The 24633-nt window shown below is 38.8% G+C and overlaps 1 protein-coding gene across 1 annotated transcript; it reads right to left on the minus strand.

Annotated features, from left to right (window-relative positions):
- Positions 1–1116: 1116 nt before the first annotated feature.
- On the minus strand, positions 1117–23086 carry LOC134494587 (adhesion G protein-coupled receptor E3-like). The gene is made up of 13 exons (XM_063299839.1): positions 23029–23086; positions 12579–12614; positions 12330–12466; positions 10507–10566; positions 9038–9176; positions 8168–8239; positions 5485–5561; positions 4330–4422; positions 3347–3524; positions 2665–2781; positions 2096–2292; positions 1709–1867; positions 1117–1398 (listed from the first exon to the last, which is right to left on the minus strand). The coding sequence occupies exons 1-13, from the start codon at positions 23084–23086 to the stop codon at positions 1117–1119; spliced, it is 1605 nt and encodes a 534-aa protein (XP_063155909.1).
- Positions 23087–24633: the final 1547 nt, after the last annotated feature.

Genomic DNA, 24633 nt, shown 5'->3' on the forward strand with positions numbered 1-24633 from the left:
TTCATTCACTGAGACTGGAGGCCACTCAGTTAGACCTTCATTCATTTGTGTCAACATCATATTATTAGGATCCTCATATATTTTCTGAAAATGATATTCCCACACCTCTGGTGAAATGTGAGAGTCTAGAATAGTAGATGATCTGACTGTCTGGTTGGATAATAATTGCCAAAAAAGGGAGGCGTTCTTCAGTTTGGCAGCTTCAATAAGATGTTTCCACATGGTTTTCATGTCCTGCTTCTTCTTATCAGCCACCAGTCTCTTATACCATTTTTCGATGGCAAGAAAGTATTCAAGAGACTTTGTATTTGCATTGTTATTAGACTCTGTCTCAGATTTATATAGGTGATAAGCTGCAGTGAGGGCTTTCTTAGCTTCGACACATTCTTTGTCAAACCATGTCTTAGAGAAAGTCACAACACTTTGGATATCAGGGTTAGTAATGCAAGTTAATATTGGTTGTAATTTTTGTATTAAATTTTTATACAAAATCAGTGCGTCTTGGGAGGTATTGGGAGACATAAACGATGATCGAATTGTTTGTAAATCATCCTCTGCCAATGTCTTCCTCACCCTTTGATCAAGTTGTAAGGTCCATCTGGCACAACAACTTACTTGTCCTGCTGGAACAATGACAGGGGTAAAATATGTCTCTGGTCGCATCTGACTTCAAGTGTAGACATAAAGGAAGGTGGTCATTTTCTAGATGCAGAAGCACCTTAAAGGACTCCACTGAATGTAATAAGTTAATAGAGACTAGCATATAATCAATAGTACTTTTCCTAGTCCCAGCCATAAATGTATATTCTCCTGGGTGATCATTTTTAATAGAGTCATTTAGTATGTATGTATGTTCCTTGAATGATCAGGGTAGAGAGCTATAGTAATTTACCTTCTTCTCAGATGTACACATTCAGTAATGACGACTCCAACAAAAGTGCTGTGTTTAGTCAACTGATTTCAGGTATAGATGTAAGGTAGAAGCAAATGTGCATTCCATTCTTTTTAACTAGTTTAAATCTTAGAATTTGAACGAAAGAGAATTTGGAAACGAATTGGGCTTGCAAAGAAAACTGACTCCATCCAGTCAGTCTAAAGAAAAATGAAGGCTTCCCTCTAAACCAGGTAGGAGACACACTCAGATGTGATCAGATATCTCTCAGGTGAGCAGAGTATCACACCTTCTTCCAGGTTCTGCAATACCTTGTGGTCTGTTTGATCTATTCCAGTTATGAAGAGGAGGTCAGCGAAAAACAGGCAGAGGCTCAGTTGTAGGTGGATGAAGGTGCTGCTGTTGTGGCTGGAGCGGCAGAAGAGAAATGTGACAATACACAGGAAGAGACAGATGACTGAGATGGACAATCCGAGGTAGCTAATGATGGAGAGGATTGGATCTCCCTGTAAAGAGAAGACAACTGTTCTCAGCATCATGTGAATTGCCTTTTGGTAAGGAAGTTGTCTTTACGCTTCATCTAGATCATAGATCTGACTTCTATGCAAAACTGTCTATCAGCTGACTGTTTCGCTGGGTTGTGATTGAAAATAAAGTGTTCAGGATCTTTAGGACTTGAGGGATTCAACATGTTATTTGGCATGACAACAGCAGGACAAAACAGTGAATATTTGAGTAAGGAAGAAAAAATAACATCTATTTCTGTCATGTTGCTTACTACAATATACTTCTGAGACATTTTTGGATCTCACATACTTGTTTATGAGTTGTGGCCATCAGCAGAGCAAAGTTGGACAGATACCGACAGCTGCATCCCGAATGAGTGATGTTAGAAAAGAGCTCTTGGCAACCACGACGGGACAAGGCACCAGAGTTCCAGTGGACACAGATTCCCCTCTGGTGGGCAACTCTGATCTGCAAGAGAGGAGTGAGGTTCATGGGAGGTGTGAAGAAAGTCTACATATTTACAGTAGATTATCCTCTACTGCACAGATCCAGGGTTATTGAACACTAACAAGCAAACAGCTGTAAGACAAGCGAAAGGAACAAGGTGTCTTCCATAGATTGCACGGACAAGGAGACGTTTTCACAAGATGGATAGAAAAAGAGGCTTGATTTCCCAGGTAGGCTTCATTTGCATACCTTGAGGTGCTGAAAAGTGAGGTTGACCGGGATAGAGATGTTCCTTATGCTGCTGCTGGTGGAAGCGCTTACCAGCCTAGAGTTCACATGAACATTCATCAGCATTTCGTTGTCCAGTAAAGTTTCATTCTGCAGTAAAGCCTCTTCTAGGAGTGATTCCAGCCCACTGTACGATACAAAAGCCACAGCAACCGGATCTGCAAGAGGCAGAAGGAAGATCAGGCAGGGAAAATCCCAAACCAAAAACAAAGGAAGTATGTATGGTTTTCCCAGCCCTGGCCAAATCTTGGTAAGGAAAGGATCAGTGTAGATCCATACATTTACAGTACTCCTTCGTAAAATAGATGCTACCAACTACCTTCTATTCTCTTAGTCCCGCCTTGCCCAATTTAGCGCTTTCCAGATGGGTTGGATTGCAACTTCCCTCATCCAAACCAGTGTGATCAAAGGCTCTGCAAACTCAGGCAACCTGGAGTTGCAGCTGACAGGGAGGGAGCAATAAAGCAGGCTGTAAAGGTCGTTTTGGATCTGCTCTTTAGAAAACCAAGCAAGATATGAAAGAGAAATACCTGTGGTTGTGGCAGCCACTGCTCTGGGGTGGATGGCCATTTGGTCTCCTTGAGCTTCTAACTTGAGCGTTTCATTCTTTGCAAAGGATTCTGGACTGATGAGATTAGTTTGGATCACTGGAATGACAAAGAATTGCTGAGTTCTTGGATGGCTCTAATGAATGCTAATCAATTTTTTTTTACCAGAAGCTGATGTTAAATCAGAACCACATGTCATACCAGAGTGAAACAAAATTCTTAATAATAGCACTTTCTTTGAGTGGATGCAGATGCTTTGAGTAGAGCCTTTATCAGCTGAATGGGTTATGCATGAAAAAGGGCATTCTCATTAAACGAATTGACTGCAATGATACTGGTTTTATTTCTACTTGTGATTTTAATCCTATTGTTTTTGTTTTCATTTTTTTATGAGCTGTTTGATTAATTGTGACAGCTGCTTTGAATGTTTCATAGAAAAGTGGGAATGAAATTTAATTGATTAATAAAATAAATGAATTAAAATTATATCTGATCACTCATATCCGGGCTGCTGTTAAATAAGTCAAAATTGTGAGTTCCCATATGCATCACAAGTTGATGAATGAAAGGAGACTCAGGATAAAGAATCTGACTTGTGCAACATACAGGCAAATGCCTTTCTTTTTTCTTCAAAGAGAAAGAAGGTCCTCTTTCTTTTCCTTACCTGTAGAGTTTCGAACCACAGTGTGGGGCTGCCTTTCTGGAGATGCAAGAGCTGTTAATAATGCAACTGAGCTTATTCCCTTCATAACCAAGGGCAAAATTTTGACAAAATTCTTCTTTATGTTGATATCCCAGAGGGAATGGTTGTCAAAAAGCTTTTCAAAGGAATTCACTGAGTCCTGCAGCATCATAAGAAGCAAACAGACCTCTAAACTATTCAAATCTCACTTAGTTTTTCCCAAGCATTTCATTATGGAAGCTCTTGTCAGAATATTTTAGAAGACACACAACATGCTTCAACCTTGATGTTATACTATTATATGGCCATGTGGCTGAGTTTACACACTGTGCATAGGCAAAAGGTAGTTTTATGATTACAGCCATTGTGACTCATTTCAGAAATCCGTGTCAAAGCAATTTGACTCCCAAAAGCTTATGCTACAGAGCATCTCTTAATGTTGAAGGTAATGGAAGTCTCTTGTTTTTGATCCAAAGACTAACATAGTTCCCCAATGGAAATGTATCCATGGCTCTTGGATTCTTAATTATTTGTTAATTCTAATTAACATAAGTGTATATAAAAGTTGATTTTGCTTACCAAAATTAAATAAAATTTAGTCACAAAATTTAAAAGACAGAGAATGGGATCTAATGAAGTATGGAACTGATGTATTTACCTTCACCCTATTTTCCAGAATTTAGTTTCCCAATCTCATTTCCAGTGACATTGAAAAAGTCCCCTTCCCTTCCTTTCCCTTCTTTTCCCTTCCCTTCCCTCCACAATGCCAATCACATATTGGAACATAGATACGAAATGAGTTTGAAAATTCATTTGAAAAACCTATTTAATTTCTAGAGTAATTGCCCAATTTTTCATCTACCCACTCATCATCAATGTACACAATAGGAAACCATACAGTCTTGCTTCTCAGGAAAGAGAAGCTGTGGTCAACTGTTGTCTCTGCAGTTCTCAATAAATCTCACTTTCAAGAAGGTTTCGGTGGGCGTGCCATTAACACCAAGAAATTTCAAGAAATTCAAAGCAGAACCCATTGATGAGCAGTATAAACTGTTTTCCTAAAAGAAAAGAAGAAAGGAATCATGTGTCCTTCTCAGAGCTCAGATGGCAAGTGAAGAAAGAATATCCTCATAGTTGTTCAGGGCAGGACTGAAGATCAACAGAAACCATCTGTGCCACAGATGCAGGATCAATTCACCAGACCCTCAAAGCCATATCAGTTTAAATGTCTTTCCTGGACATATTGATCCAGGGCTCTATTTTTCTTCAGAAACAATGTTCTGAACACATCTATTAGGGCCTGGCAAACTTTTGGTGCAGGATAGGGATTACCACACATTTCTTTTGAATGCTTTGTTTAGCAGCCAAAAGCAACAGAAACTGTAGAAATGATGTCACAGGGAGGTTAGTGGCAGGGTTTTCCACACCTGGTTTAAAATTTGTTTTAGAGTGATTAAAAAGATAATAAACCATCTTAGAAAATTAATTAACCTAAAATATTTGATTTTTTAAAAAAAATGGATAATCTTGCTGCCATAATTTGTCACTGTGATCTGGAGAGGCTTCAAAGCCACATATGAGGAGGAGTATTGGAGGGCACATGTATCCTAAAGGATGCCCATTCTTTGATTTCTCTGTACATAAATAAGTAGGAATATGGGCATAGTTAGACAACTCAGCAACAAGGCATTGCCTTGTGGGCAATGGTAGAGTCAGCATCAAAATGGGAGGGGGGAAGGATTTGGGAGGTAGGGTCAGACAAGACTTCATGACAATGGAGCACCCAGAGCACTGCTGAGCTGCAGCACCAAGAAAAAAGACCAGCTTTACCATCATTCACATATCCCTGTGTCATTCACAGGGAGCAATAAATTGACTCAGCTCCCCCCACCCCCAGCTGATAGTATGAGATCAGACAGGTCCACAATTGATTGTGAACTGCCACAAAGAACACATACAGAGGTTCCTTGGGGTTAATAGCTTGTAATTGTTCAGATTAGTCCTTTAGCCAATACATGTTTCATATCAGCTACTCTCAGTGCTTCATTCTGTGGTATTGGTATTAAAACCATCTTGCTTAAAAAATTATACAAATTTAACATATAATGTAATACACTTACTGGTTTTCTTTCATTTTCACACATAGTTAAATTGACATTTTCTTTCACTTTTTCTAATTGGAAGTTAAAGTGATTTTCTGTGAAGGAAAATATAAAACTGTAAGCACGATGTGAATTATCCATTTAAAAAATTAAAATATTTTGATGGATGACATCTCTCAAATTCAGGGGGAAAAAAGAAAATCCTGGCCATTCCCTTGTATATGAGATGACTTTGCTTACTTTTTATAATTGCACAAACCACCCCCTCCTGCAAATTTCATGGGGCCCCATCCCCTGTGGAGACCCACTGGAGCAAAACAATAATTCTGTTATTGTTGAGAGACAGAATAATCTATTTCATATTCTTCTGTGGGCTTATTACAATTTGACCTTATGCAGCTTTACTCAGAAATAAATCCTATTCCCTCTTTTAAAAAGACAACTCTTGATCTAGTCAATTATAACAAAATGTATAATGAACAATTATACATTTCCAATCTTCCATTTTACAATAAGTTCTGGAGAACTTATTCTTCTGGAGCACATGCAAGGGTAGTGTTGGAGATTATATCATCTCTTTGCACCTATGAGCTGTTTTGATCATTAGAGCAAATGATGAGAGATAGGATCTTTACATGTTGTCCTTGGTCTGTTTGGCACCAAGCCTACTGTTATTAAGTGATACTTTGTTTAAGAGACAACAGGGAACTAACTCTCCCTCTTTTTCTCTTCTGCTTCCCTCTTTTCAAGATTTAATTAGATAAAAGTGAGGCTTTTCTATCCTCATGTGTTTATGTCATGAGTATATCCTTTAACAAAGGCTCCTGCTGACTTCAAATTCCTTTGGTTGAGAATTGGAGGAACTCTGCAGTGATTCCACTCCTTCCTTACTAGGCAACTTCAGCTGCTGTGTGTGGGAAAAGCCCCCGAGACAGTGGTTGCTCTGAGACAGGGGTACTATGGGGTTCAATCTTCTCCCCCATGCCATTTATCTCCATGAAACTTCTGGGAGAGATCATCTGTCAGTTTTGGATGAGATACCAACAATATGCTGATGATATTTATCTATACATCATCACCCCAGGCTGAGCCATATACACTGTGGAAATCCTGACCTGGTGTCTGGAGACTGTGAGTGTCTAGATGGGACAAAACAACTTGAGATTAAATCCCTGCAAGTTGAGAGAGTTGCTGTTTGTTGGTGATAGATCTGGCTCTATCCTGGTCCCAGTTTTAAGTCTTGATGGAGTCGTCTCCCCCATTAGCAACAGCTCTGCAATTTTAGGGCCCTCCCTTCAGCCGCTCCTGCTGAAGCAGCAGAGAAATCTGTGGCCAGGGGACTTTGCCTATCTCTGGCTGATGTACCAATTGCAGATCTACTTAGATAGGGATGCTCTGACCACAGCGACTCATGCCCTTGTCACCTCTCAGACTGTCGCCACACAGTCTACATGGGGTTGCCTTTGAAATGACCTGAAGTGCATCACCCTATCTGCTTAGCCGAGGTAAAATATTCAGCTATGTTACACCTGTGCTACAGTTGCTGCATTGGATATGATTTGATTCTGAATCCAATTCTAAGTGTTGGTTGTCACCTTTAAAACTCTACATAGCTTGGCTCCCAGATAGCTACAGGACTGTTTCTCCTTTGATGATACAGTCTGCCTGAAGCAGGAAGGGATTTTAGAGGGTCCCCACTCCTACTTCCTTGTATGGGCCTACGATGTGGAAGATCTTTTCTCCTAAGATATAGAACCTCCTTTCTTTTCATAAATTGCTTAAGAACAGGTTGTTCTGCTGATCACTTTTGTGAGCTGTGTTTTAGAGATATTGTTAGGTGCTTCTTGCCGCCATTTTATTATATGTATCTTTTGTAAACCACTTTGCATCATTTGGAAATGGGTAGTATATAAAATCATATAATAAACAAATAAACAAAAAAGTGTTTGAAGTCATTCAGTGACATTGATTAGAAGGAGTGTTAGAATAGAAAATGCACTTCTTTTTACAGTGCATAATTAGCCTGAAGAATTCATTACCACAAAATCTGGTACTGGTCAGTAACTTGGATGGCTTTAAAAGGTGATTAGATAAATTCACACAGGATAGGTTTATCATGTTGGGTTTGAGTTTCATCTGCTGATTGTGGAAACTACAGAGGCATCTGGTTGGCTGATGTGAGAAACAAAATGCTGGATGAAATGGACTTGCCCTAAATCATTGGGGTACTCTTTGTTTGCATTAATTTGTAAGAAAAATATTTATGTGCAAAAACCAAAAAGCCAAATAATCCCATTTTATTTATTTTATTTCTGTGCTAGAGAGAATGTACTGTCCATGCAAAACTCAAGATGCAATGTTTCTTCCCTGTCCCATTTTTTAAAACCTTCTGTATCCTCTGATGTCTACAGTGGATGAAAAGAGTAAGCCAACTGGCTGATTTTAAATGTTAATAATTGCCAGAAGTTCTAACTTTTTTCTCTTTTGAGAAAAATGCCATCAGTGAAGGTCTTGCAGGCTTTTGCTCTCAAGCCCAAAATTATGCCATAGTCCTTTACTAGTCTGTATCTATTTTAAACTCCTCACCATGTTGTCATTGATCAAGACATTTATAATGGCTGAAAATTACAATTCTATTTATTTCATTCAGTTAAGCTCAAGAAGATGCAATTGAAAAGAGATGAGGAATGAATACACTTACTCTCAAGAGTAGCATTATTTGATTCTGTCCCGTTACCTTCATCATTATTATGACAATTGCTCCTATTTTTGCCTGGAAAAGTAAACAGGGCATGTTCAGTGACACTATTCATTTCAAGCAAAATTAAACACAGCATCGTGTCTCCCTTTGACCGCAATTATTCAGCATAAAATAACTGAAGACTTTAGGAAGATATAGATGACTGGCAGGTGGGAGTTACACTACAAATATGGTCCTGATTTATTATACAGCAGTATCATCTAATGCATCTTGTTATAACAAGGCAAGAGTAATATGCTAGGAATATAAATACTTAAATTCTCTGCATTTTACCATGGTTTGATTCTGTCTTAACATACACCCAGTTTATATTAAGAAATAGCCAGTGATATGGAGTAAAGGAAGCAGGTAACTGTCTTCAGTGGAGGGGGACAGGCCCTAAACAAATTTATCAGCAGCATTCAAGGGTGGCATTGGGTGGAAGAGGCAGTTGAGTCAGACAAGCAACTATGTCCAGAGTGGGATAAGATATCAAAGGGCCTAACCTGCGCTTGGTCTGTGTCAATGCTTTGAGGCAGTCTAGACAAGAAGCACCAACGATGAGTACTAACACTACCTTTATTGTAAGGTTACATAGCAGAATCCTGCAAGTCTGAAAATACCTCTCCTCTCCCTTACTCTCTTACTCCCTTATTCTCCTGAAAACTAAGGGTGGGGGGTCCCTTCTGAGATGCTTTCTTCACCCGCATCCTTCCTTCAGACTCAGATTTTGTTTATCAGACCGTTATCGAGGCTGTGGCTCTTCCTCCTGTCTCCTAAGGTCATTCCCACATACCATTACATCACTTCCCTCATCAGCCTCAGTCCCACCTGCCAAGTTCCCAGTGGAATCTGAGTTTGGGCTATGAGAATGAAGTGCAGCTGTGTCGTTCCACTCTTCTGCCAGTAGCTCCCCAAAATCATATGAGATGTCCTGCAACACAGCTATGTCTGGAGAGGTGACTTCCTCCTGTTCCCCAGGGTCATACTCACATACTCACATACTATTACAGTATGGTAGCCAGTGTGCAATAATATAGCTCAATACATTGGATGCCTGATAGATATACCTTATCTATTTTTAAATATCTAGTAAATTATTGCAACAGCCATAAAAACATTGTGATCCCATCTTGGTTTTCGCATGATTTGAGTATTGCTTAATACCAGGGCTGTAGGTAAAGTGGGAAGTTCCAAATATCTTCTGTCTTATAATCAAGAAAACTAGATGGGTGTGTCTATGAAGTCACCAGGAGTTGATCTTCAGTTAAAGGAAATGTTGCATGATCTATACCAAAAGAGGAATCTGGACAGGGGTTCAGGGATGAGAAGCTGAGTGTGGCCCATTGGCTGCCCACTCCCAGCTTAGGAAGTTTTTGAATCCAGCCTGTATTTTATGGGTCAGAGAGATAATGTCCCATTGTATAAAGCCCATCCCATTAGATCTGGCAGAGATGGCATGCTTCAGTTCTTGTCTGATAGGGACTTACACTTGGCGGGTCCCAGGAGGCAGGACAGTGCCCACCTTATGGAACATTCTCAACCCGAAGTGAGGTTAGCTCCATCCCTGTTACAGTTCCAGAAGTCCCTCAAGACCTGGCTATGTCATCAGGCCTGGGGGTCCCTGGGGATCGGTGATATTCTAAGATGGCTCCATCAATGTGATTTACTTGCTCCTGTAGCTGGTGGTTTATATTTTAATAATGACTGTTTTATATTTTTAAATAATGATTGTTTTATATGTGTATCTTTTTATTCAATTGTTGTACACTGCCCACAGTTATCTCTTGTGAGATGGGTGGCCATATAAATTTGATAGATAGATAGATAGATAGATAGATAGATAGATAGATAGATAGATAGATAAGGGGGTGGCCATTATAGGATGGCTAAGCTGACTTTAACCTTGGCTTTCCCCTCATTTTGAAGGGGGTACTCATTTCAGCAAGACCAGTGGTGTCCATAGGAGGGGCATGGGGTGGGGGCAGGGAACAGGCAGAATGACAAAAGCCCTGTTGCAATGCAAGCCCCATCCTTTTTTATATACACCATGTTATCACATGCACATATAAAAGGGCTAGAGCTTGCAATGTGACAGTGCAATGCTACTTTCATCATTCTGAAAATAGCTGCAAGATCCTACAGGTGGCCACGGTAAAGGCTCATCAGGCAATTCAGGAACACTGAATTAAATAATTCTGCCTGAACTACATCAGGTGCAACATGTGATTATATTTCATTTCGCTTTATGCATTTGGGGATTATAAGTGATCAGGATGCAGGCACAGTATAAAACTTACCAAATCCAAATAACTTTTGTAACCAGTTAAGGAAATTCCAATTTTCTTCAGCACATGTTCCTGCAGAAGAAAGCAATTTCTGTCAATTTTAAGCCAAATCCAGCTGAGCAGACTGCTACGCTTCCTTATGGATATAAGGATATAATCAACATTAGGTAACTGCAGGTTAGATGGACATTATGGAATATTTAGCAGAAAGGAAAAAGGAAAGGAAAACCAGAAAGGAATGGGAAACCAGAAGAAATGGAAGTTTATCCAAGGACTTAAGTGATGCCTACACTATGAGACAGGTCCATGCCAGTTTTGGCAACATTTTCAGAAGGGGTTTACTATTAGCTCCTTCCTAGGGCTGAGAAATAGCCAGCTGGATGGCTTTGAGAAACCAATCGAAGTGAATATTTGTAGCTCAGGATTGGACTGTGGAGTCCTTGGTGCTTTCTGAGCCTTGTTGTTTTCTTGCCAACGTTTCATCTGGGAAAGTCATTCTTGCCCTCTCTCATGGACTACATGCTCCATGTGGTTGCCAGAACCAAGACTGATTCAAATGGACCAAAGAAAGAGAGGGAGGGGGAGAGGATTGGTATGGATGTTCTGAAAATTATTTATGCCTAATTTCTGCATCAGGAAACTTTACCAAGTTTCCATTCTATTTCTCAGTCTGATCGTGTCACAAACATAGAGCTTGTCACAGGTTTTAGTTTGTTAATCTTGTTGATATCTCTCTTCCTATGGTGACTAGGGAATTCTGGGAGTTGAAGTCCAGACATCTTAAAGTTGCTAAGGTTGAGAAACACTGATACAGTTAATTATTTTTGTTGTTGTTGTTATCTTTTCAGTGCAGTGGTTTCCTTACATGCATTTTTATACAGAATTGCCAGTGATTAAAAAAAGGGAAGCTGGCAAGAAGGAAGCTTCTCTTAGTTATCACAGTTGCCTGTTTTTTTTTCTTTTTTCTTTTTCTTTTTTTTTTTTGAGGAGGGGGAAGGGGATAGTAGCCACCACGTCAATAGATACTGAAAGGCTACCACTTTCATTGGGAAGCCTCGTCCCAATTACTGAAGTACCCCCAATTTGGCCAGGCTCAAAAAGACTTATTGACTCTCTCCAAGTTATGTAGGAACTCTTCAGTGTTGCTAAGAGAAGCTTCTTTTTCCACCTCAATGTCTTCAAGTTGAGGCACATGCATGGCACTTGGAAAAGTAAATAAAGATGAAGATGAACAGAAATGTGCATCAAATGCAAGTGTTCTGAACTTGGTATTAATTCTAGTTTTTTTCTACAAGCTGGAGATTAGAAGGATTGGAATGCAGGTGGGTTGAACCCACAGAAGGGTAAAAGCATGGAATGAGGGTTTATTTAGCAAATAGTTGAAAACTCAGATTGTCCATTTGCCTTTAGCTTTAACTCTATAAATCAGTAAAACACTGTATAATCTTCACTAGAGAGTTAGATAAATACCAATATATTCCATAGTTTGGATAGGGTTCTCCTATACAGAGTTCTAATTTCTATATCTGCTATAGATTTATTTTATCAGGAGAAGTAATATCTGTCAATAAAGATTCCATCATGACATAAACATAAGCATGCATAATAAGTGACAGTCTTGGTACAAAGATGTTGTCTAAAACTGGACATTCTTGGGGAAAGATGTATAAAAAAGCATCTATTTCTCTGCAGAAAAAGAGCATTTATTATGAATACCTACATTTTAAAATGTTTTTATTTCAGAAGATTTATTACTATAGTTGCCTATACTTATTGGGGATGACTCTCAAGTTGTACACATATGATGCTACCATACAAAGGGAAAGTAACCTCACCTGAGGATCTATGCGTACAAGTGCACACTCAGTTTCCCTAATTTTTCCATCCTTCCCTCCTGACTTCTTATCTGCACCACTTGTTTTGCACAGATCCTTGGTCACACATGTAATCTTTATTGCACATGGAAACTGCACTTCATTGCAAAGGAGAAAAATATATGTATTAGCTGACATTCAAACTATAAGCTCAACCAATGTTTAGCATAATCTCTTTATACTATTCCTGAGAAGATAAATAAGTTTTACCTTTTTCATCTGCACAGACCATTGCCAATCCAAGACCTAAAATGAATGAAATACAATTATAATATTATATGTATAATTGTCTTTCAAATATGAGATAGTCCCCCTACTTTTTTAGCTGAAATAACTTTGACCTGTTAATTTCTAGTTGCTTTGGCATAAACTTGGGTTTGCAATTCCTCTTGTATTATGGCTTATTCAAAGCTTTTATCATCATTAAAGGTAAAAGGTAAAGATTCCCGTTTAGTTGTGGCTAATGACACACTAGAGGGCGGTGCTCATCTCTGTTTCCATGGCCGAAGAGCCAGCGTTGCCTAAGGACACTTCCATGTCATGTGGTCAGCATGACGATCACGGAAACACTGTAACCTTCCTGCCGAAGCGGTACCTATTTATCTACTCGCATTTGCATGCTTTCGAATTGCTAAGTTGGCAAGAGCTAGGTATCATCATTACAGTATAAAAAAACCTACCATCTGTTGGAAAAGGATTGCTAAAATCTTAGGCTGAATGATTCATGGAGCAGATAATTGTGTCAAAATGAGGAGATTCTGATGGTATATCCCAATTCTTATGAGCACTATATTAAAAGTCATGCTGATTTCATATATGCATGGAAATTTTTCCCTTCAGAATTATAGGAAGTGTTTCAAATAATAGGTGAAGATTCATATGAATTTCTAGGGATCTTGCAAAGTACTCTTAACATAGCTGTTCCTCGCTGAGATCAGAAGGCGGTGTGTTATGAGCAAAAGAGGAACCATGATGACCCAAGCACAAACTACAATTATGAGGAAAACAGGGATGAGATCCTGTAACAGGTTGTTACAGGATAAATATAAAGTAAAAAATATCTGCTAGGCTGTATGCCTCTAGGAAAGTAGGTAAATGGTCAAACCACAAGAAGCAACCTCTGGTGAAAAACAGGCATTGTAAGAAACAACTGTCAGGAAGGAAATGTGGCTAATTATTATGACCAAGAGAGCCAGTTTGGTGTAGTGATTAAGGCATCAGCCTAGAAACTGGGAGACATGAGTTCTAGTCCCACCTTAGGCACAAAGCCAGTTGGGTGACCTTGGGCCAGTCACTTTCTCTCAGCCATAGGAAGGAGGCAATGGCAAACCATTTCTGAAATCTTGCCAGAAAACTCCAGGCAGTCACCAGGAGTCAACTGACTTGAAAGTGTGTGTGTGTGTGTGTAATAAAAGAGACCAGATTTAAAAGACCAGCTAGAAGACTTCTATCTTAAAGAAAGCTCTCCATTTTCTCCATTACTCCTACTAGTGCACCAACTGAGAAGGGTTGGTATATGAGGGTGTGTGTGTGTGCATACTTGTGTATTGTGGTATTGCTTAAGCAAATAAAGTTGCAATATTATTTTGAGACAAGTACTTGTTGTGCTGTGTGTTTCTTTTATCTGGGAGTAAAACTGACCCATTCAAATTTAATTTTGTTGAAAAAGTCCTCATTAAGACATATCTCCTTGTGAAAGATTATGGAAAATGTACAGTACCAAGCATTAGAGACTGATAATTTGTCTTCCAACAACATTTAAACATTTTACTGATATAATAGTAGATGCCATACCAGATCACTTAGAAAACAACAATTTGTCACCAGCTCAACAGAAAGGAAATAGACAAAAAAAATCAGCTTCTAATCAATAGATGATTTTGGAAAATTGCAAAAGAAGAAGGATAAATCTGCATGTTGGTTCGATTGATTATAAAAAGGCTTTTGACGCAGTCACACAACTGGACTTTAAAGTGCTTGGAAATGACAGGAGTAAGTGATAACTTCCAAAAAACTTCGTTAAAAAGAAAATAAGCTTGTGGGAAAACACAGCTGATAATGCATGGTGAACAAATTGGCCAAGTTAACATCAAAAGATAAACATTTCAAAGATCCCCTCTCACTATTACTATTAATAATACTATTGATTCCACTATTAATAATTTTGAATAAAATGAGACATGGATATCGGATGTCAGCTCAGCTAATCTTTCCCACTTCCTCTATATGTTATATGTATGACCTGAAACTATACAGTAAGTCACAATTAGAAACTGAGTCACTAGTGTTTCATATGAAGCCAGTTTGATCTAGTGGTTGAGGCAATGGGCTAGAATCCAGGAGGCTGTGAGTTCTAGTCTGCCTTAGGCATAAAAGCCGTCTGGGTGACCTTGGGCCAGTCACTCTCTCTCAGCCCAACCCACCTCACAGGGTTGTTGTTCTGGGGAAAGTAGGAGGAAGAAGGAATATTAGGAATGTTCACCGCCTTGAGTTATTTATAAAAATAATAAAGGCGGGATAGAAATAAATAAATATAGTTCAAATTTATAGCAATGACAATAACATCATTATTAATTATATTATTAATATTATTATTAATAATAAAATTGCCATGGAGTTTTGGCCACACATGCATTAGGGTTAGGGTTAGGCAAAACTGACAAAAGAAGCCATTACATGGGCAGCACTTTACCAACATCTAAGGGATGGCTAATAATGAAAAAAAATTGGCAATGCTTAAAAAAGGCACATTAAAGAAGGAAACAGAAGGACTCATTTTAGTAGCTCAAGAACACTCATTATGTACAAGTGTAATGAAAACTAAAATTGAGAAAACTTAGTATGATAATAAATGCCAGTTATGCAGAGAACAGGAGAAGACCGTTGAACACTTTGTATGTGGTTGTTAGAAGATTGTGTAGACTGAGTATTAGAAAGATACAATAAAGAGGCCTCCTTTATTCTTTCAAATCTTGGTAAAAATTACAACTGTTCAGCAACAAAGAATGGGGGGAATCACAATAAGTAATCAAGAACAAAGAGGTTAAGATTCTATTGGACTTCCAGGAATTCTCTGGCGTTTTTGGATTTGGCTTGGTTTAGGATGCTCACAGTTTCCCAGTTGAAATTATGGTTGAGTCTGTCCATGTGTTGTGAGATTAAGGAGTTCTCATCGTGTCTTCTGACTGCTGGTTGGTGTTCGTGGATGCGCTCTGCTAGTCTTCTGCCTGTCTGTCCAGGCCTGGCACTCAGACCAAGCAGCCATCAACAGACACATAGAGGTAAACAACATTTACATACCATTCAAAAGAGACAATAGAAAAGTCAAAAGACAGTACACTCCCTTGCCAGCAATCAACACCCAGATATGCAAAAATCAACACTAGGATCAACACCAGATGAACCATCAAAGAGCACAATACACCCTAATCAAGGAACTATTAACTCAGGCAATCAACCAAGCCGCAAACAACAGCCCAATCAAAGAACTCCCAAGGAGAGAACAACACCCCTACCAACACAAGCAGGGCAAGCCACGGTATATAAACTGAGAGCAAGGCCCACTCCCTCTTTGCACTGAAGATGTTGCCTAGTCTGGCGATGAAACATCTGCAAGAAAACAACAAGGCTCAGAGAGCACCAAGGACTCCACAAGACAATCATATCAAAATTTGACTTGGCAGTGGCTGAAAACTGGAATTCTTAAAAAAAGAGTCTTGAAAGAACCACCATGGCAGCACAAGAACAGGCTATGCAAACAAACATAATCAAAGCCAAAAGTAAACATATTTCAAATGACAGCAAAGGTCAGCTATGTAAGGTCAAAGTTGAAGCTGTAGCTTACCTCATTAGTGGCTGTAGCAAAATTGCTGAAACCAAATATAAACATCACTATGAAATCTTGCATGGGAATTTATGTAAAAAGTTTGACTTTACTATTAATAAAAATTCCTGAGACCATGCAGTGGGTTATTATTAAATTAAATGGGTATTAAATGGGGTATTATTCCTTCTTAGATTCTGTTTATCAGGTGTTGGTTCCTGCTTATCTGGGTTAATAGGGATGTGATGAAGAAGGATGTGCTTAAGGCTGTTTGTTCATTTCCTTGACCTTTAGTTTCTTCTGGTTTTTTTAATGGTTTATAGATGGAGGTTCTTGCAATGTATCTGTTAATGGCTGATTTGTCAGACTGCCAAACCTCTAGGGATTCTCTTGTATTTTTGGCTTGTTTGGCTGGTCTACAGTTTCCCCATTGAAACTGTGTTTGAACTTGTTAGTGTATTGTGAAATTAAGGAGTTTTCATAATGCCCTCTGGCTGCTAATTGATATTCATGGATGCATTCTGCCAGTCCTCAACCTGTTTGCCCTACATTGTTGTTTTCATAGTCCTTGCTCTGTATGTTGGAAATGATTCCTGTTTTGTCTTCCTTGCCTTTTGGGTCCTTGGGTTTGATTAGGATGCTTTGCAAGAGCAGAAAACACCAAGAAACCAATAATTCATCCCTGGGCTACATATATTCTCTACTATGGAATACCAGTAGTAAATACTGGTCTACAAAGGGTTTCACTAAATATTTGGATGTTTTAAATTTCCTGGACTTGATAAAACCTCCTTGCTTGGAACTTCCTAGATACTACGATGATACTCTGTGTCAGCCTTTTGAGGTAGGCCAGACAAGAAGCACGAACCATGAGTACTAACACCACCTTTACTGTAAGGTTACCATAATGGAATCTTGCAAGTCTGAAAGCACTTTTCCCCTCCTTTATTTTTACTTTCCAGAAAACTAGGGAGGGTTCCTTATGAAATGCTTCCCAAGCCTCTTTTCCTTCTGTGGGCTGAGATACCTTTTGCATGACAGTTGTCTAGGCTGCAGCTGTTCCTTTTATCTCCCAAGGTCATTCCCACATACCATTACACTCTGTGACTCCTTAGCTCTTGGTTATAAGCCAATTCCCAGTCTAAAAACTGTGATATTCATTGGATGTAAATAATAATAATCTGAAGAAACAGTGGACCACCTAGTTAGCTGCTGCAAGAAGATCACACAGACTGACTACAAACAACAGCATGACGAAATAGCAACAATGGTACATTGGCATATCTGCAAGAAATACCACTTGCGTGCAAGCAAGAACTGGTGGGACCACAAAATAGACAAAGCAATAGAAAATGAAGAAGCCAAAGGGCTCTGGAACTTTAGAATTCAGACAGACAAGTACCTGCCACATAACACCCCAGGCTTAACAATTGTTGATAAGAGAGACAAAAAAGTCTGGATAGTGGACATTGCAATACCTGGAGACAGCAGGATAGAAGAGAAAGAACTGGAAAAAAAATCACAAAATATAAAGACCTGCAAATAGAAATAGAATGACTGTGGCTAAAGAAAGCAAATATAGAACCAATAGTAATAGGTGCCTTGGGTACAATCCCAAAACATCTGGAGCACCACTTGAACACCATCAGCATTGACAAAATCATCAAATATTTTTCAAATAACCACCAACCATTTTTACCTAAATCTGTAGAAGTTATACAGTTAAAGGGTAAACATTCTGGTTATAGAATAAATTGGAGTGAGTAATATATTATGCCAATTGGGAAGAAGCTTCCAGAGGTTATAGGGAAAAGATTAGATTTTCTATTTTGTCCAGAAGTTATTAAATATCTGGTGTAGTCAATGAGAACATTTAAAAATGTACCCCTGAAATGAAAAAGGATATTAAAGCCTGGATGAAAATAGCATTATGACTGGGGGGAAGAATTAAGATTGTAAACCTGAATCAAGGCATTTGAAGAGCAATGCCAATATTGATTCTTCTTGAATATTTTTAACAGATTGGTAAATATTTTTAACAGAATCTCAGAATTTCTGAGGAATCTCCCTAGTGTTCTATGACCTTTGAACTTCTTTCAGGAGTTTTTTGGCTGGATTTACGAAATAGCGATCTAAAGCTTCTGATAATGACCATTTTGGCTTGGAGAACATGATGCAACAGAAGTGGGGTAGAAATACTTGAGCTTTAATGTAACTATATTGTACTCAAGGATGTTTAGCAGGGCTTTGAAATGGATAGTTTACGACTTTGCACTGGAAAGCCAAGGTGTAAATGCTCACTCCTCCATTCTCAGCAATTGCAATGGGCTGTAGGGCCTCAGAGAAACAACGCGATCCAACTGATATCTCTTGTCTCAACAGAAATCTTTCCCATCATATGGCACCTTCCACCTGGAGTATCTCTGCTGTACCACTGAGCTATTATCTCTCATCTACCCTGATTGCCTTGAACCAGGAATTGTCTACTCACCCAGAATGATGCAAGTGAGAGTGCTCCTCATTGCTTTCTTGTGTGAGGGAGTGAATAAATGACTGATTTTATCCCCGTCTCTCAGAGTTAAAGCATAAAGGAACTTAGAGGTGCTATGAACACCACAGTACATTAATACGTACTTCCTAGAATCAAGGGGAGGGATATTAACATTCACCCAAAATATTGCTTTCTTATTCAGATTATATTATTATTTTTATTTTATTAGTAAATCTATCAAACAGTAATAAAAACAGTACAACAGTGACAAAACATTCAAAAGAGAATACACATACAGACATATTTCTAAAGTAAAACTTTTTTAAAAGCTCCATATGATTTAAATATACATGCAGTTCAGTCCTTTGACATATTAGTAAATGTATGCATTATTGAAATGGAGCGTTTTTTAAATTTCTACATATAAACATATTTCAGAAATTGACAAAGAACCATGTCTTAAATCTACTCTTCAACATCTGGAGTGTTGTTTTGTTTTGACCTGTATAGAATTATGATCTGAGCCAGTCTCAGGGTTCAGTAGAGTGAAAGGTCTTCATAAATTGTCAAACTACACATTTTTGGAGTATAGTATAGCATCATGTTTATCTCTTTAACAATTTTTACCAAAATTGTATTAATATATATAATCACTTGAGATCAAAACAAACTATAGAAGTATATAACCAAACCTGGAGAGTTAAACAGCCCTCAAATTTCTTACAAAATAGAATTGAAAAAAAAAAATACCCCAATATCCACTCCTTTTAAAATATTCCTTGGGAGATGAATTGAAATGAAATAACGTTTCCTGATGACTGAACGTCATCCCTAAATCATAAGAAGTACATTTGGTCTTAAAGTTCTGCTCATAAATATAAGATCCATCTTGCCCAGCATTTTAAAGTCTATGTAGTGGTGGCTCCACAATAAAACAACAACAACAACAACAACACTGAGTTGTTTCTAATCTTCCTATTTAATATTCTTTTCACTATGTACACTCTGGATGTAAATTCAGTAGGTGTACTAAACTTGTGCTTTACACGAAGAAGACACCAGCGTGTTTCAAGAGAGTTCTTTTGTAGTCTAACAGGATCCCCAAACCTCCTTCTTCTTTAAAAGAATCTTAATTTTAAATGAAAAAGAAGGAAAATATTTTACAAAATGAAGCACAGCCTCCAGCATCATTGCTGACCCCACAAGAGCACCAAAAATATTCTCAGAATAAATGTCAAGGGGATGCAGTAATTGGAAATACGTCCATTGACCTATCTGCCAACCTTCTTAGATTGGCTGGAAAATCACGGTTGGGGGCAGGGAATAGTGGTGGAAATCACCTTGCTAACAAAAATCACTCTATGAAACCTGAAAGAGTAGACAAGCAAATAAATCCAAGGAAAAGGTATATAAATTATTCTCTTTCTGCAGACAAAAAATGTGTTGCTTTGTATGAGAAAGGTATGCTCCAAAGACTGTGTTTAGGATTTTCCAGTAGGGTTGGAAGTTGGTCAGCCACAACTTTTGTCAAGCCCGCAGCAAAGAGAGCCAAGGTGTGAATGCCCTCTCCTCCCCTTTCCTCCAACTGCAAGGCGGCACAGTCTTTGCAGAGCAATTAGCCTCATGGCTCAGAACGTTGCACTGCCACTGCTCTCTGGGACTGTTGAAAATATTCCTATAATACTATACCAAATCATCAGACTTTCTAGCAAAGTATTGTCTATTACCAACTAATAGCCACCCTCCAAAGGTTCAGAAGAAATCTTTCCCATTAGATGGACCTTCCACCTGGAGTATCTCTGCTGTACCACTGAGCTATTATCTCTCATCTACTCTGATTTCCTTGAACCAGGAATTGTCTACTCACCCAGAATGATGCAAGTGAGAGTGCTCCTCATTGCTTTCTTGTGTGAGGGAGTGAATAAATGACTGATTTTATCCCCGTCTCTCAGAGTTAAAGCATAAAGGAACTTAGAAGTGCTATGAATACCACAGTGCATTAATACGTACTTCCTAGAATCAGGGGGAGGGATATTAATGCTGTTTTATGACCTTAAAGCCTTGCTCATAAATCTATGAGTTTTTATCGTCATATCCATTCTTTCTAGACTGTTTGGTGGGAACAAACACTAGTCTTTCCTAGTATTTCTACCTAAGATTCTTTGAATAGAGATTCTACTCTATGTAGTACATACTTTACATGAGAAAAAAAAAGTCTGTTTCAAGACATTTCTTTTGTAGCCTAAGAGGACTTCTTCCTTCTGTCTTCTCCTTCTCTTTCTTCTTCTTCTTCTTCTAAAAAAACAAAACAAAACAAATATGAATTTGGAAAGAGAGAGGAGGATTATATTCTACAAGGTGAAGCACAGCCTTCAGCTTCCTTATTTCCAAGGGTGCCTCATTGCCCTAACAAATAAATATGTCAAGGGAATTCAGTGTTTGGAAATATAACCCACTACCTATCTGCTCAATGTCATGGATTGGCTGAACAATTATGGTTTGGAGAATCCGCCTGCTGGCCAAAGTCATGCTGGGAAATCCTGGATTGTTAGTTCCAAATGTGGGGGAACAACTAGACGGAATTCTGTGCAGTGACAGTGGGAGCTCCTACTTTCCTGTTAAAATGGCACAGAAACAGGCTGGTGCACAGGACTAAACCAAGTCTTAGACATGTGAAGTCTGGCTATTTGGGAGAAGGAGAAAGGATACAAGAAAGCACTCCTTGGCCAGCTGGGTGAGATGTGCTCCCCACAGACACATTGCAAATGGGTGCAGTGGGAGGATTTTTAGTCTACAACTTTTGAAGATGGAGTTGTTGGGATTAAGCTTTGCATGAGATGCCCCAAAATTCAGTGCCATCTGAGATTTGGATTTGGAAGGTTCTTTATTAGCAGAAGAACTTTTGGGAGAGCCTGAGAGTGATTTAAACTAATGGGTTTATTTACTGATTACTCCTATAATGAAAAAAAAGATGAAGGACTTCTCTTCATACAAAAAGAAAAAGAAGAAGAATATTCAAAAACTAGTTTGTTTGTTTGTTTGTTTGATTGATTTCTATAGCCGCCCATCTCAGCAAGTGACTCTGGGCGGCTTACAACAATAAAACCATAAAACAATTTAAACAATTATAATTAAAACAGTTAAAATATAAAATAAATACAAAATAAATATACTTGGCTGCCAAGTGAGCAATGCATAGATATTAATACAGCCAAGAGACGGGACCACCCACACGCTCGAGACCCCAGGCCCCGGGCACAAAGCCAGGTCTTTGTTAACTAGTGAAGAGAAGGGTTTTCTTATCCAAAAGAGCATCTTATATTTTAGACTTGCTTCAGAGCTGAAATAAAGTTCTTTTCTTATCCAAAAGAGTAGTTTCATTTCAAAATCCCATGGTGTTACTAGGCCCAAACAGAAATGCACTCCAGTGTATTGAACACTCCATGGTGGAACAACTGCTGTTACAGGATGAAAGAATTCCTGAGCAAGAGTGCTAGGCCTTCTTCCTCATTCATATGAAGATGTGTTCCTCATTTGAGCTCTACAGTTCAAGTAGACTTTAGCAGAGGTAGAAAGGGGGAAAAAAGACATTGGTTTGTCTGTACACCTATAGTAATTGATGCCTGTACAATGAGAGGGACTGGGGAGGAAGTTCTGAAAATACTCTCTGCCTCATTTCTGCATTAGGAGTTTATCAAGTTTCTGTTCTGTTTCTCAATCTGATAGGGTCACAAATGTAGAGCGTGTTGCAGGTTTTAGCTCATTAATCTTGTTGATATACCTCTTCCTACAAAATGTAACTAGATACAATCATACATGTCGGTGTTTCTCAACACCGGCAACTTTAAGATGTCTGGGCTTCAATTCCCAGAATTCCCCAGCCAGTTCTGGCTGGGGAATTCTGGGAGTTGAAGTCCACACATCTTAAAGTTGCCAGTGTTGAGAAACGCTGATACACGTAATGTTTGTTTTGGTGATCTTTTCAGTGCAGTGGTTTCCTTACACACATTTTTATACAGAATTGCCAGTGATTAAAAAAGGGGAAGCTGGCAAGGAGGAAGCTTTTCTGTTTTCTCACAGTTGCCTGCTTTTTTTAGATGGGGGAGGGAGATAGTAGCCACCACATAAATAGGTACAGAAAAGCTACCACTCCCAAAGGGAAGCCTCGTCCCAATTACCGAAATACCCCCGGTTTGGCCAGCTGCAAAAAAGACTTATTGACTCCCTCCTGCCTCATATTGACCGCACAGATTACGCTCACTCTGGAAAATGCCAAATTGTTTATGTAGCCCCCAGGGTGGGGAAACAAGTAGAGAGCAATTCTATGCAGCCACAGTGAAACTTACCTGAGCCAGGCTGATGCACAGGACTGAACAATGTCTCAAACATACTGGGGCTGCCCATTTGGGAAAGGGAGGAAGTGTGCAAGAGAAGACTTCCTGGCCCATGGGATGAGCCATGTTCCCCACGGACATGCTGCCAATGGATAGGAAGAGGGAGTTGACAGAATTAGGCTATATAGGGGAAGCTGCTGACCATGAGATCCCCGAAGGTGCTGTGCAGTCTGAGGTTCTGATGGTTTTAGGAGAGCCTGAGACTGACTGAAGCCAATGGGATTACTCTTTTACTCAGTAAAAGAGTGCAGATTACTCAGTAATTGATGAAAGACTCTTTCTGAATAATCGTAATCATAATTTCAAAAGATAGTTAAGGGGAGGGACTCTTCTTATGCAAAACTATATTATATATTTAAGACAAAGACACACCTCACAGATGAAATAAAGCTCTCTTCCTATTTGTCAATTTGGTTGAAAAAAATCTTATTTTACCATGCCCAACAGAAATCTGCTCCAGTTGAAACATCCTGCAACTGTGTTCAGGTCTTCATTTTCTTTCTTCTTCTTTTTCCTTTGTGAAATTGATGCTCGTGATTCCTCAGTGACTTGTGGTGGGCATCATAAGGTAAGGGGGCATAAGTTTACTGTCAGTCTACAGCCAGTGCAGACCGTCAAAAGGGTTTGATACCCACCAGAGTGCTGGTGACCTCTTGACTGAATCCATGCAACCAAGTGACAGACAGTAAATGCAGAACTATGTTTCTCAGACTATTATTATGGTTCTCTTTCAGCACAGTTTGCTATTTTTTGTAAATGACAGTTCTGGTAAACTAGTGGGCAGACTCTTTCCAGTGAAATAGTTGAGAAACATGTATGTGAAAGCACAGGAGCCAGTTATCTCGTCCGTTGGGGAAAAAAAGCATGATCACAAATTTCTGATGGTTAAAACAAAATACATTTTCACTGAGTACATATGGAAGTTCTGCCAAGCTTGACAGCTGCTTTTCAGTCACCTTTAGAGATTATCACGTTTCCGTAGGGCTCGGTTTCTGCTTAGGCCAACAGTAAACCATGGAGATCTTGTCAACATTGCAAATTCCCTGAAAAATGTTTTGTGATTCAGGATTCAACCCAGAGAATTGTGCAGTTTTGCCTCAGAGAATTCCTCCATAAATATTGGCGAGCATAATGAAATGCTGATGCTGCTATAGAAGAAATTAATGGTGGGAAAAATTATGATGTTGGTTGTGCATTTTGTTCGAAAGATAGGAACAACTTTGTTTTAATCCTTATAATGTATGTTTGATCTCTGTTATCATTCTGAGAAAAGTAACAAAAAGTTAAAAACTTGTCTAAAAAGAAATTATTTTATATATTGCAGCAATCAGAAAGTTCTGGAATATGTAACAATTTGATGGTTAAGCATGTAGTACATGAGAAGATTCTTAATATTTGAGGTGGCTTTAAATGCTGTTTCGTATTTCACATGATGATAATGAGACTATTCTACCAGATTTCCAAAAATGGGAGGAACTGAGAAGTTGTTTGGGACCCAAGAACATGGACAAGCAAATAAATCTAAGGGGTAGGTATATAAATTGTTTTTTTTCAATA

This window comes from Candoia aspera, chromosome 3, assembly GCF_035149785.1.
Source record: "Candoia aspera isolate rCanAsp1 chromosome 3, rCanAsp1.hap2, whole genome shotgun sequence".
Taxonomy (NCBI): domain Eukaryota; kingdom Metazoa; phylum Chordata; class Lepidosauria; order Squamata; family Boidae; genus Candoia; species Candoia aspera.